The sequence below is a fragment of the Osmerus eperlanus genome, chromosome 23 (assembly GCF_963692335.1).
Source record: "Osmerus eperlanus chromosome 23, fOsmEpe2.1, whole genome shotgun sequence".
NCBI classification, from domain to species: Eukaryota; Metazoa; Chordata; class Actinopteri; order Osmeriformes; family Osmeridae; genus Osmerus; species Osmerus eperlanus.
In genome coordinates this window covers 4827986-4841236 of record NC_085040.1, presented here as the reverse complement: position 1 = coordinate 4841236, position 13251 = coordinate 4827986, and the positions used below count along the sequence as shown (strand labels likewise).

Genomic DNA, 13251 nt, shown 5'->3' with positions numbered 1-13251 from the left:
TGTGATATTGTAGCCCAGGTGTATTGATACACACAGGTGGCTGGGCTGCCCTAGTAGCCTGCGATCTCTGTTTCTCGCTCATGCGCAAATATTCGTAGACTGGAATGGTTACATGCGCTCTTGGTCTGGCTTTTGCAAAGAGGAGTAGCCTACAATGAAGGTTTGGAAAGAAGAGGGGATTGTGTCTGGCTAAAGGATCGTTATTCCGATATCTTGTCAGCTTGAATTAGTTTCATTTGTTTAGTCAGATTCCAGACTGGTAGCTGAACGAGTCGCCTACGCGCCACAGTCACGTTCAGTGGTTGGTTTGTTGTAGCCTGTAGTACTGTATCATGCGTAAATAAGAAGCGTGAGAGACACAAGTCTTTAAACATGGACACGATTGGAGTATCTTTTTTGGACCCGTTAGATGATTATGAATTAATTCATCGTATTGGGTGTGGCACGTACGGAGATGTGTTCAAGGTGAGTGTGAAGATTAGCCTAATTATAACCTGATCAAATTGACGTATAATTGTGCTAACTGCAAATTGTTTTAATTTTCGTCTGCGTTTTAGTTTGGGGATGACTCATGTTAACTATTAACATAGCTTTGCTATACACATTTTATATATTGTTGTGCATTTTATGAAGTTGAACGAGAGATTTTGTTTATGGGTAAAGAGATGTCATCTATAATTTGAGTCATATGCTAATAACACAAATATCACGAGAGATGGGAGGATAAATAATATTTCTTGTCGTATTGCGCTTCTTCTTCTGCTCGTCCCCCGTATGACCGCTACCTGAAATTGAAATATGCGGGTGTAAGAAAGATCAACATGTTGCCCCACAGGCTTCAAGCTAATTTATCATCAACAGGTATTCATTTGGACAGTACTGGATTATTTATCAGTCGTCAAATAAACATTTTTTAGGGCATTAAATAATCCGCATGTATTTCCCCTAGCAGCAATACTGTCATGTCGCACTGCATTTAAGATATATGATATAATTTATACTGCAAAGGAAGATGTTAAGTTACAGGGATGCAGTCAGTTTCGCTTTATTTTTTATCTGATGCGGGGGGCTACGGTGTGCACACCAACCTGCAACCAACCTGCATGCCCCGTGCATCCTGTTCCAGAAATGCAGGAGTTGGTAGTTGATGTTTGCGACCCCCCTCAAACCCTTCCACCCCAACGTGCCTGAATATTTTTATAGTATCTCAGGACTGCCTGCATACACAAAAATTTATTTTTTTAAATCTCAGAAATGCAAGTAAACAAGTAACTAGTATGTTGTTTTTCTTATTTAAAAAACACCACAACATATGTTCCATATGGCTGCCTGGTGTGCACTGAATAGGGAAACTGTACTTTCAGACAATGATCCATTATACCGACCCACTGCCTCTCTCCTCCACTGTTCTCCAGTGTTCTCCTCCAACCTTAGTGGAGCTATCTGTCTGCAAACCACCATGGGTCAAACCACTCAGCATGTGATTCAGTGGGTTTCAACATAAAGAGTCATAGGCAGCCCTCTGCCTCCCAGCCCATAATTACCTGGAGCGGTTCTATACAGAACAAGGGTCCATAGTCAAGCAGACAGGGTTTCATTTCAAAGCCCCTACAAGGGATTGGTATTATTGTCAGACACTATGACATGCAGAATGCTATGAGTAATGGGGTATCATGACATGCTCTTTGGCCTGTATGAACAACGCACAGAGGCACCCACACTTACACACAAGCAGTGCTTCAAAATATTTAGCAGTCATTCCTGCCAAGCTGTGGGTCAACAGTGATATTTATGTGCAGTTACAACACAGCAATGACAAGATCTCCTGCAGGGAATGTTGTTAGTTAATAAATAAGAATCAAGGCCTGTTGCAGCATAACTCTTAAATGATCACATGGGGAAATGACTCGTCTGTTCAAATTCCACTGTGAGGTTTGATTAAATCCCTTTTTCTGGAAGAGAGAGAACTTGGATAAAAAATTACTAAGAGTCCTTTTTCAGCTCCCATTGTCCATAACTCCAAACATTGTTATTTCAGGCTGTAAAACCTTTCAGTGACATAACTGTCACTTTAGTCACAGGAAGCCCTGTGGTATAACAGGAAAACAACAGGAAGTTGGTGTAAACGTTTCAGGTTTTCTCTTGGGATCCTGACATCCCATTGGTTGCTACTTTGGTTGTTGTGGATAAAAAATAGGGATTAGGTTCTCCAAAGAACATCCCTTCCATGCTGGATGTTTCTGGAAGAAAGGCAGTAGAATATCTTTGGAAGATAAAATAGGGGAAATGACCCTAGGCCAGATTTTTGTCACTGGTAGAAGGGGAATTTTCCTTCATTGTTCTTATGTAACATTGTGGGTTCAGACTTTGGTCTGATTTTGGTGCTTTCATTGTAGGTTTGAAACCATGCAGGGAGGTTTTCCCTGGGTCAGGCATGAGTCACAAGTTCTAGTTTCTAGTCACAACACAAACTGACCAAATTCTGTGAATGTCTGAGCTTAGCTAACTCCTTCTCAGCTCCTTGCCTTCTGTTGTGAGATCAAGGTGACTAATCTTGGATCCTTTGTCATCAAGATGGCTGGCTAAGTGTCCTGTTCTGGCGCAGGGCTACAGGACAGCCCTCCAAGCCAGAGGAGGGCTGTCCATTGCCTCTCAAATCCATACAGACTATTAGATTGTCGTCCAAAAGGGAATCAGAAGAAATACTGTGATGGTATCAAAATTTGGGACAGTTCACTACTGGTTAGAAAGACTCTTCAGCGGGTCAGCATGGCATTCGATCAGAAATATTGATTGGCGTTGGTGTTCCAGTGCGTACAATGGAGGTGCCCTGACACACTCTCTGAGTGTCCACTCTCACTGAGCCCTGCGGTACCACTTCATAACAGAGTTCACACATCACAGCTGATGACAATCTTCCCTTTCAGGCTCGTAACATCAGGACCAGTGAAATGACTGCCATCAAAATCGTGAAGCTAGACCCTGGTATGTCCAAAGAGTCTAGACTCTTGCCATGACTTGCCATTTCTGCAGTGTGTAACAAAAATACATAATTCATGACCTTTGTATGCATCTGGTATTCTTCACTTTCTATCTATAAAACTGTTGCCATCTTAGATTTTTCTTGTGCTATATTGCTACCGTTGTACACTTTTTGCTTCTATGTAGCTGTTGCTTGCCAGAATGACCTTGTATTGCACTGTGCACATGACCATAGATCTCTTAAATTATTTTATCTGCCTGTCTCTAATTGGACAATTTAACTGTGTTCAGGCGATGACATCACATCGATCCAGCAAGAGATCACCATGATGAAGGAATGCAAGCACAAGAACATTGTGGCCTATTTTGGCAGCTATCACAGGTGCTTCTTTATTACTTTATTATAATTGAGTATTCCAAATAAATGTAATACCCTAGAACATTTTCACTGAAAGGGTTGAGAAATCCTTCTCTTGCCAGATTAAACATTGCGGAAGTCAATCAAACTGTCAAACACACTGATAAAATAAATGTGTATTTCATTTCCAGAAATACCAAGTTGTGGATATGTATGGAGTACTGTGGAGGTGGATCCCTCCAAGACATCTACCATGGTACCGTACAAAACACAATACCTGGCAATGAATACCTGGTTTATATAGGGAGTAGAGGGGGTGGGTGACAGGGCTGAAGGTTGGGGGTCTCTTTCTATGTCACGTGTGTGTCTCCCTGATCACAGTGCTTTGGTCTCTCCTTAGTGACCGGCCCACTGAAGGAGAAACAGATAGCCTACGTCTGCAGAGAAACCCTCCAGGTGAGACAACCCTTCTGTGGTCTCTCACCCTCCCGGTGAAATATCCCTTCTGTGGTCTCTCACCCTCCAGGTGAAATATCCCTTCTGTGGTCTCTCTGCCTGTGAGAGCTGCCGGCTGAGATATCAGCTCAGCCGGGTTGCCGATTTGCCCACATGACTCTTGTTCACAGCACAGCGCATCAAATGCAAAACCAACAGAATGCATACTAAACTAAGAATACATTGACAATAGCTTGTATTCGATGAGGATGTGAATTGCGTTTCCGACCACAGAACAGCAAGGCAGTATTTGACTTGGCCGCAGTGTTAAAATCGGACAAATTGAAACAGCTTGCAGTGTCACCTATCTACATGATGTTAGCAAATTCTGTTTGTTGTTTTTTTGTTATTTTTGGAAACTGGCTGTGATATTCTGAATGACGTTGGTAAATGTTGATGTACAGATGATGGACTTGGCTAAATGTTTTTTTTCCCCAGGGCTTGTATCACCTCCACGAGACAAGTAAAATGCATAGAGACATAAAGGTACGCTATTTTAATGTCCTGTCTTGTGACTGCGCTGCTGCTGTATAATTATGATGACTACAGTGTTTGGTAAACATGCTGAATATTATTGCCCTGCATGTTCACATGTGTGTGTGCGTGTACCTGTGTATTCACCATAGGGAGCTAACATACTTCTCACTGAACGTGGAGACGTCAAACTGGGTCAGTGAGAATCTATACCATTCTGCCATTTAACACACACACACACACACAGATGCATTTCTAATACATGTTTGATTCTACCATCCTGTATTTATTTTTGTGTCTCCCTGCAGCGGATTTCGGAGTGGCAGCAGAGATCAGTGCTTCAGTGGCCAAGAGGAAGTCTTTTATCGGAACTCCCTACTGGTGAGATAACTGGATCCAAATCATGACCTCCAAATGTAACTGACTCACTGAAAACACACACTTTGTGTTCTTCTCTCACCACACTAATCCCCTGAATAACTCTCTTTTCAAGACAGATTTGGGGTATTTTCTCTGTCAGTTTCTGCCTTTCAGGACATAACCTCGAGTCACGATTGTTTTCCTGAGAAATGCGGTGCCGCCATCTTTTCCACCCCTTCTCCGTCTCTCTGCTCAGTCCGGTGCCTGGTAGTCAGACTGGTGTTGTTCCCTGTGTCACAGGATGGCCCCAGAGGTGGCGGCGGTAGAGAAGAAGGGCGGGTACAACCATTTGTGTGACATCTGGGCCGTGGGCATCACAGCCATGGAGCTGGCCGAGCTGCAGCCGCCCATGTTTGACCTTCACCCCATGCGGTGAGAAACGAGGCAGACACACACACAGACAAAGACTGGCTCTAAATCTGTCAGCTCATGCATTTGAAGCAATGGCGGAAAATACAGAGACTGTGGGAGCTGTAGAGACTCGTGTTGGGGTATTATTATAGTTATAAAAATAACTAAAATGAATTTAAAAAAATTGGGAAGTTATTGCACTGTTTGACATGTGCTTTCTGCTTTTCCAGAGCCCTGATGTTGATGTCCAAAAGCAGCTTTCAGCCTCCCAGGCTCAAGGACAAAACAAAGTGGTAAGACGAACAACAAGATAACCCCCACGATTTTCCGACTATCTGATTGAAATCTCCCCAATAATGACATCATCACCGTCCTCCGCCGTCTCACTTTCCAGGTCTGCGGGATTCCAGAGCTTCGTGAAGATGGCTCTTATTAAGAACCCCCGCAAGAGGCCTTCAGCAGAGACTCTTCTACAGGTAGCACCCAGTCTCCCTCTGCGGTGACTCGTGATGGAGCACAGCTCAAAGACCACCCGTACTCTCTTTAAAACCTCGACTTAGGAACTCCTGCTACTAACCGTAGTGGGAAATGAAGACAGGTCGAGGTAGATGTATTGCAGATGTTGGGTTGCAGAGGTCATGAACCTGTTCCACCCTCCCCCCCCCTTGCCTCCATAGCATCCGTTTGTGACCCAGCTGTTGACACGCAACCTGGCGATAGAGCTGCTGGACATGGCCAACAACCCCGACCTTCACTCCTCTCACAGCATGGTGGACAGCGAGCTGGAGGTGAGACTCATCTCTGGCTTCATGGCTGACTGGGTGGCCGGCCGGCTGGGTGACTAGATGGATGGATGAATGAATGAATGGATGCCTGATGGACTTCCTGGATGGTCAGTTTCTGAGTGAGTGACCGACAGTCATCGCCAAGGTCACTTTGGAGCAGTGGTAATTGTCTGTTGTTGTGATTCTATCGTTCATTATCTATACATCCTTAGATAGGGGACGCCGCCCCGGACAAGATCCAGTCAGCTGGGAAACACTTGCCAGTGGAGAGGACCCTCTCTGAGGAGCAGTGTAAGTATTTAGCACACACACACACACATTGTGTTGGAGGGTTGAGGTCATACCCCAGCTAAACATCATGCACAGCAGCTTGATGTATGGAAGTGGGGCAGGGGAGGACCGAGGACAAGGCCCCCCGGAGCAGAGCACACTCTCCAGGGTCCTCACCACAACAAGCCCATTGACAGCGAAGGGCGGATGAAGTCACTGACCAGCTCCCGGCACACATAGAGGTGGCACTGTCCTGCACACGCACAGGGCATGGGGCATGTTCTCTCTGCCATCCTCTGACGTGCCAGTGGCCCACACACGTGGAGCGAGTCTGGAGGACCCGCGCTGGGGAAAGGAGGAGGGGAGGAAGGGAGGGGTGACTGAGGATCTATTGTCAGGAGTCATATCAAAAAACGATTACAGCATTCACTGAGTGTCGCGCTGAGGGACAATGGGGTCACTCTACAGCATGGACACACAGCACGTATTTCGACACGCAACAATGACACATGGAAACAAGTGACAGGCGTGATTTATGGACAGGATTTTGCGCCATTCAAACGCATCCAAGGGGGACTGGAAGGGGTGCTGTGACTTATCTCTGTGGAGATGGGGGGGTCTGATGTCAGCGGAACTGGAATGTGTGTGTCAGCAGACCTCTGAAGCTGCAGGTTTTGCTCATTATTGATGTTCTGAAGTGTGTAGTCTGTGTAATGTGGGCCTGCACGCAATCGTGTGTCGATTCATTATGTAACCATTAAAACCCAATGGAGATTGTAGCAGTCTTTTCCTCTACTTTCCTCTACTACTTCACTTTAATAGTAATAATAATATAAATTGGTGTTTCCTTTAGTTGACCAAGTGAAGTTTGGTCCTCCATTAAGGAAGGTCACAGAGCCCTACCCAGAGATGGTAAGTGACAGTTATTTCCTGTTTACAAGAAGATGGAGGTTTGTGAGTGAGTAATGATGATCTGTTGTCGTGGCTGACAATCGCATTGATGATGTTGCAGCAGAGTTCCTATGACGACGATTGGAGCCTCTCAGGAGACGAAGATGAATCCCCGTAAGTGGTGCATGGTCCACTTACGCTTCTGTTTCCCTTAAATCAGCCACATTTGATGAAGGAAAATCTGTATCTCTGCCTTTTCATATTTCTCTATAATATAACACATCTAAACGAGCGTAGGTTAAGGTGATAGCGGCAAAAAATACATACGAGACCTTGCAGAACTTCTGAGCTGAGCGGCGTGTCTGGTTGAAGACTACCAGATTCAAAACATGGCAACAACCATGCATATTTACAGTCTAGTATTTATCCAGGAGAGCTGTAATACATCACTGAGGGAGCACAGGCCCTGCCCTGTGTTCGTCCCCCTGTGCTGTCACGTGCGTGTACACAGTCCAGATGGGCTCATAGCACCCCCGTAGTCAGATTAACATCAGGTCTTCCTGTTGCAGGAGCCTGTTGGAATGTGTGGAGCAAGCTCTCCAGCTGAGGTAGGCTGAAAGACTCCATTCCAAGCCCCCTCAAACCCCTAACCCCCTCCCCCGCCAACACTTCCCCTTGTCAAGGACACAATGGAAGTTTGATTACTGGAATGGAGCCATTGTCTGATAAAGTCGGCCTGATGTACTGTAGCTGGCCCTCAGACGCTTACACACTGGTCATGTTGTGTGTGTATTTTTACGTTGCTTACTCCAGACTCCTTGCATTGTTCTTATGGATCCATAACATGACCCTTATGTGCTGGCTCAGCATGTATCCAATACACACTACTTATTTTACTATTTTATTTTGTTTTTGACATTGTACTCATGCTGAATCCATTTCATTGGCAAAACCAATGTGGATACACAAAGTTATGTTTTCTCTATTGACTATATTCACTATCCCCTATCTAACAATAAAATACATCTATAAATAACTGTTATACTGTTAAATGGAGTATTTCTAACTTTGAACTCTATTTTACAGGAGTTTAACCATCAAAAGAGCGCCATCTATTGATGTAAGTGGGAATAAATGTTCTACGATTACACATTTAAATAACATTGAAACAACTGACACCATTTTGGGATGATCTGGGGTTCTGCAGGGCGATAAAGGAGGAAGAAAGAGTGGTCTGTTCAGCCCCACCACCGCCTCCCTGCCCGTGTTTGGTTCTTTCCCTCCCAACATGGAGGACAAGGACCTGACCCTTCGACCTAGCGCCACCCTGGGAGCAGACTCCACCCTCACCCCCGACTCCTCCTCAGGTACTGCACAGCCTCTCCACAGCGCTCTATTCACCATAGCAATACGATAAACGGCATCTGTACACAATAGGCATATACTTTTAAAGTAGCCAGCACAGACAGTGATACAGAGTAGTTTTCGTCACTTTAGTTTTGGTTGACTTAGTGTTAGTATTGTTTCAGATGCATGCTAAGATTTCAGCCCGTAACATCCTGTATAACCTCCTCAACTGTAGTGTTATCTGTTTTGTACCCCCCTCCTGCCCTGCTCTCTGCCAGGCCTGGCCAGGTGTTCAGCCACTCAGGACATCCGGCAGTGGTGCAGTGACCCCTGTGTCCCTGAGGGGGAGGGCTCACTGGCTGAGAAGAAGTCTGGGGGCGTTACCCCTCCCAAGAGGGACACACCCCTCTCACCTGAGTGGAGCACCCTGAGGAAGAAGAGGGAGGAGTCTGTGAGTTGACCCCCTCAGGCTTGTTCCACATGATCCCACTAATTCTCTTGTACTTGTGGACATCTGTACAGGTGTACAGAACAGGTGTAAGAAGCATGGTAGTAGTAGCTCCCTCACATGGCCCCTTTGTGGACAGCTTGGACTCAGAAGCCTACCATTTTATTGCACCTATGCAACTGAGGCAGAAATCCACCAGCGAAGGGAATAGGTCTTAGGGCTTCACTTGGGACAGGGCCCTTTATGCAACTTGACTCACAACATATCAATAGTTCCTTATTGACCAATGTGTGTGGGTGGACTGTTAACCTAATAACCTGTTCCCATTACCCAGTTGTATCCCTTTTAAACCGTAGTTTCGTAACAAATGGAAAAGGAGAGCTCACTCTCTACAACCAACAAGAATGGGAAACCCTGCATTTGAATGACCCCGTTTATCCCTTTTTTGTTGTGTGTGTGTGTGTGTGTGCGTGTAACCTTTTAAATTATAGAGAGCTGATTGTCATGGACTCCCTCCTACCCCTCAAGTCCATGTAAGTGGAGAGGTCTAACCGCATGCAGCCAGAGGGACTTGACCCTTGACCTTTGCTATGATTACTAACTGCAAAAACATTTGCAAACGCTTACACACATGCACACAAACAGACATACAAACACACACACACCAACTGTGCTGTGAATGCTTGAGTGCTGATGGTGGAACGCACATTTCAACCAGACAGACAGTACGACACCATAGATTAATGACACTTCTGACACGCCACATTATTATGCTTCAAGTTGAAATATTTTGTTTTTTTCCATGCTGCAGATGGGAGCCTGCTTCTCCAAAGTCTTTAACGGGTGCCCCCTTAAGATCCACTGTGCTGTCGCCTGGATACTGCCTAAGACAAGAGGTAGGACCACAAAGAGAGGTAGAGAGCTGTTGGCAAGTATCTATAGACATGAGCGATGCGCTCATGTCTGTGCTCTGTCTGTCTGTTTTAGATCAGTATCTCATTCTGGGGGCAGAGGAAGGAGTTTATACTCTCAACCTCAATGAGCTTCATGAGGACACTCTAGAGAAGGTGGATTTATGCACATTTACTGTCTAACGTCTAATTGCTGATGATGCACTTTATTATTCAGTAGTTAACAATGTTGGAAAAGGATGACATTTGTTTCAGTTTTAAGACTTTTTCTGTCTTCCCCGCAGTTGCTCCCTCAAAGATGCACCTGGCTTTATGTCATGAATAACGTCTTGATGTCTGTATCAGGTATGGAGTTATTCTGTTTTTTATCAACTTTCACATTCAAATTTGACCATGCAAACAAACTGAATGTTCAGTTTAACAAAATAGTCCTGATTTTGAGCCATTGTTTTGTGAGCAATAGGTGACACCAACCCCAGTGTGACAAAGCTGCTTGAGTTTGATTCTAGGTTCTCGAATTCTGGCTCCCGTTATTGAATACTACAGGGTAAAGATCTCTCCTTTCCTCACTTAACCTCTGTCTATTAACCATCTCTGTGTCCTTAACAGGAAAGTCGTCCCAGCTGTACTCTCACAGTCTACCAGCTTTGTTTGAACAAAGAGGCCACCTGCAGAAGAGTCACCTGTCCCTGGGCACCAACCGCCTCACGGACAGGATCAATCCCAGGTACACATCCCTGCCCACAATGCATGAGTAGGTGCTTATTTGATGTTGTCTTGCATCTCGGATTCAATAAAGACCTCGTTTGCCCCTCTGCAGAAAGTATGCTGTATTTGGGAAGATACCAGACACCAAAGGCTGTCGAAGGTGTAGTGTGGGTGAGTGACTGTTTTTCCAACCGGTGGTTTGTTCCCAACCAGCGAGATGGTAGCGATTGCATTTGTCTCTATCTCCCTTTCTCTCTTTCCAGCACGGAACCCATACACAGACAGCACCTTTCTGTGTGGGGCTGTGCCATCAGGATTGGTCCTACTGTTGTGGTATGAGCCCTTACAGAAGTTCATGCAGCTCAAGGTTTGTATCAATACAATACATCAAATCTGAAAGAGAAACTAGTGTTTACTTTTAAAAATGTTCATAAAACCACAATTCATTTTCTGGTACTTGAACTCTTGACTTTCTCCATCTCCTTCTTTCAGCATATTGCAATTAGCCTCCCAGAATCCCTGCCTATCTTTGAACTCCTGGTCTTAGTGACAGATGAGTTTCCACAGCTGTGCGTAGGGGTAAGAGACTGTACCATCGGCAAGGGGGAGTCGGTAACAAACCAGAAGCTGAAGTTTGAAATTGTAGAGTTGAACGGCACACCTAACTCTCCTCCAGGTAGGGTGGATCTAGACGTTAGAAAAATACCTGATGTTGTTTCATGTAGAGGGATTTATTTTTCTCTGTATAAATGTTGGTTACTATCTCACTCTTTCTCAATGTGTGTGTGTGTCTGTTTTGTGGACAGACCATGGGCCTGTTGGAGCAGTGCAAGTTACGCAGCTAGACAGAGATACAGTCCTCATTGCATTAGAAAGTGAGTCTTCAGATTCAATAATATAACATCCTTTCAATGTGTCAATACTCATCCAGTAGTAATTGGATGTTTCCTTCCTAGAAACTGTGAAGATTGTCAACCTACAAGGGCTTCCATCGAAGGAGTTGGCTTCTGAAATGTTCTTTGACTTCCCAATTGAAACACTTGGTAATTAAACCAATGATATTGCTCACATTGTGTTTATGTGTATGTGTCAGTAAAGTATATCTGCTGTTTATGTAGAGCTTAGGGTGACATCTGTTCTGTGGATAGTGTGTTTACAGGATAGTGTCCTCGCCTTCTGGAAACATGGTCTCAAAGGGCGTAGTCTTCCTTCAAATGAGGTGATTACCATATTTGGTGTCGGATTCAACTGCTGCATCATTTGAAAATCTTGTGTTATTTACAGGTCTTGTCATTGTTTAATTGTTTATTTGCATGGGCAGTGAATTATGGTGGCGTGTTTGTGTCTAGGTCACGCAGGAGATCACAGATGAAACGCGCGTGTTTCGGGTCTTGGGGACAAACAGGTATGCTCACATGTCGTCTCTGCATTCCTGCCCTCACATGGACGTAAAAGACCATTTAGTAGTTGAACCCTGGAAAACACGTCTTTCTTTGCCTTTATCTTCGACACAGAGATATTGTCCTACAGAGTACCCCAACAGACGACCCCTTGGCCTCGAGCAACCTGTATATCCTGACTGGCCACGAAAGCAGTTACTGAAAACAAGAAGATGGGAAAAGAGGAGTAAGAGAAAGACAAGAAGATGGAGGAAAAGAAAAGTGAGTGGATGAACAACAGATGGAAGCAGCTTATTCTGCTTAACCTACGTGACAGGATCCATTGTTTCAGGTTGTTTCCCTGCCATCTCTGTGAAGTGAAGAAGATGAAGGAGAGAGACAAAGGATAGAAAGAACGTACTGTCATGTGACTGTTATGGCTTCACCACAACCTGAACTCACTAACCCCTCTACCTGCAAACAGGAAACAGACTCTGGAATATAGCACAGAGGGAAATGTACTGTGCTGTGTCAGTAAAGACTTGTTGAGAATCCCTATGAAGACTTATAACTCTTAAAGCGCACATGCTACTTTAACTTATACTGCATCAACCTACATTGTCTCCCCTGCTGGTAGTTGGCAGTTGAGATCAACTTAGTGATGATACCTGGTCTAAACTTTTGACTGTTTCCATATAACAACACACTTGTTATATAACATATAACAAGAAGTGGACACTGTCTGTGAACTAACATGTAGATGCTTCTCAACCCAGTAATGTGGGGATGCCATTGGTGGCTCTAGCTCTGCTGTTATTAAAATGTATTGTCACATGCTTAATGTGCCATATTGTTGGAGTGCTAATATATGCTAATATTGAGCTATTTCTGAAATTGAAAGAGCACATCATTTGAATAGTATAATGATTCCTATAGTTTATAATACTGGTTTGCTTTTCTTTTGTTTTGGTCGAGTGATTTAACATGGGAGGGATGGGCTATCATGTAACACTCATCACCCCTGAAAGATACTTGAAAGAAATATGCAATATGCGTATTGGATTTTTTATTCAGGGTAAGCACATGATGTGGGAATGTATTGGAGAGTTTTAAGTATGTACATTGTCATGTCACTTGCTATATAATTGAATAGAAAAAGGTGAAAATAAACATTTACATTTTGGGGGCAGTATTTATTGAGAGCAAACCTTTATGTTCACTGAACAGATAATAAACTAAAAAGTCATGCTGACCAGATCAAATATCCAACGATGTTAAAATAAACATTTACCGAATGGGTTGGCAAATTGTCACTAACATCGGCATGTAAGGTAAGGTCTATTCTGTGAATGCGAATAAAATAACTTCTTGTTTTGTATGTTATCAAGATACATCATAGTTGTAGAATTCACTTAAAACTTTTAAAGTTTAA

The 13251-nt window shown here is 44.1% G+C and overlaps 1 protein-coding gene across 5 annotated transcripts; it reads left to right on the top strand.

Annotated features, from left to right (window-relative positions):
* The first annotated feature begins 99 nt into the window (after positions 1-99).
* Positions 100-13002, top strand: map4k2 (mitogen-activated protein kinase kinase kinase kinase 2). 5 transcript variants are annotated; one of them, XM_062449290.1, is made up of 32 exons: positions 100-465; positions 2928-2985; positions 3274-3364; positions 3532-3596; positions 3741-3796; positions 4274-4321; positions 4462-4504; positions 4618-4690; positions 4970-5101; positions 5311-5373; positions 5475-5556; positions 5758-5868; positions 6078-6156; positions 6989-7047; positions 7151-7200; positions 7596-7634; positions 8113-8146; positions 8234-8393; positions 8652-8824; positions 9313-9354; positions 9633-9717; positions 9809-9888; positions 10017-10077; positions 10342-10459; positions 10553-10611; positions 10704-10807; positions 10933-11116; positions 11247-11315; positions 11397-11483; positions 11589-11659; positions 11790-11845; positions 11955-13002. In XM_062449290.1, exons 1-32 carry the CDS (start codon positions 373-375, stop codon positions 12040-12042), a joined length of 2613 nt encoding a protein of 870 aa, XP_062305274.1. In that variant the 5' UTR covers positions 100-372; the 3' UTR covers positions 12043-13002. The 5 variants fall into 5 exon arrangements, with proteins under 5 accessions (XP_062305274.1, XP_062305273.1, XP_062305278.1 ...); XM_062449289.1 differs by having other exon boundaries at positions 7148-7200; XM_062449294.1 differs by lacking the exon at positions 7596-7634.
* Positions 13003-13251: the final 249 nt, after the last annotated feature.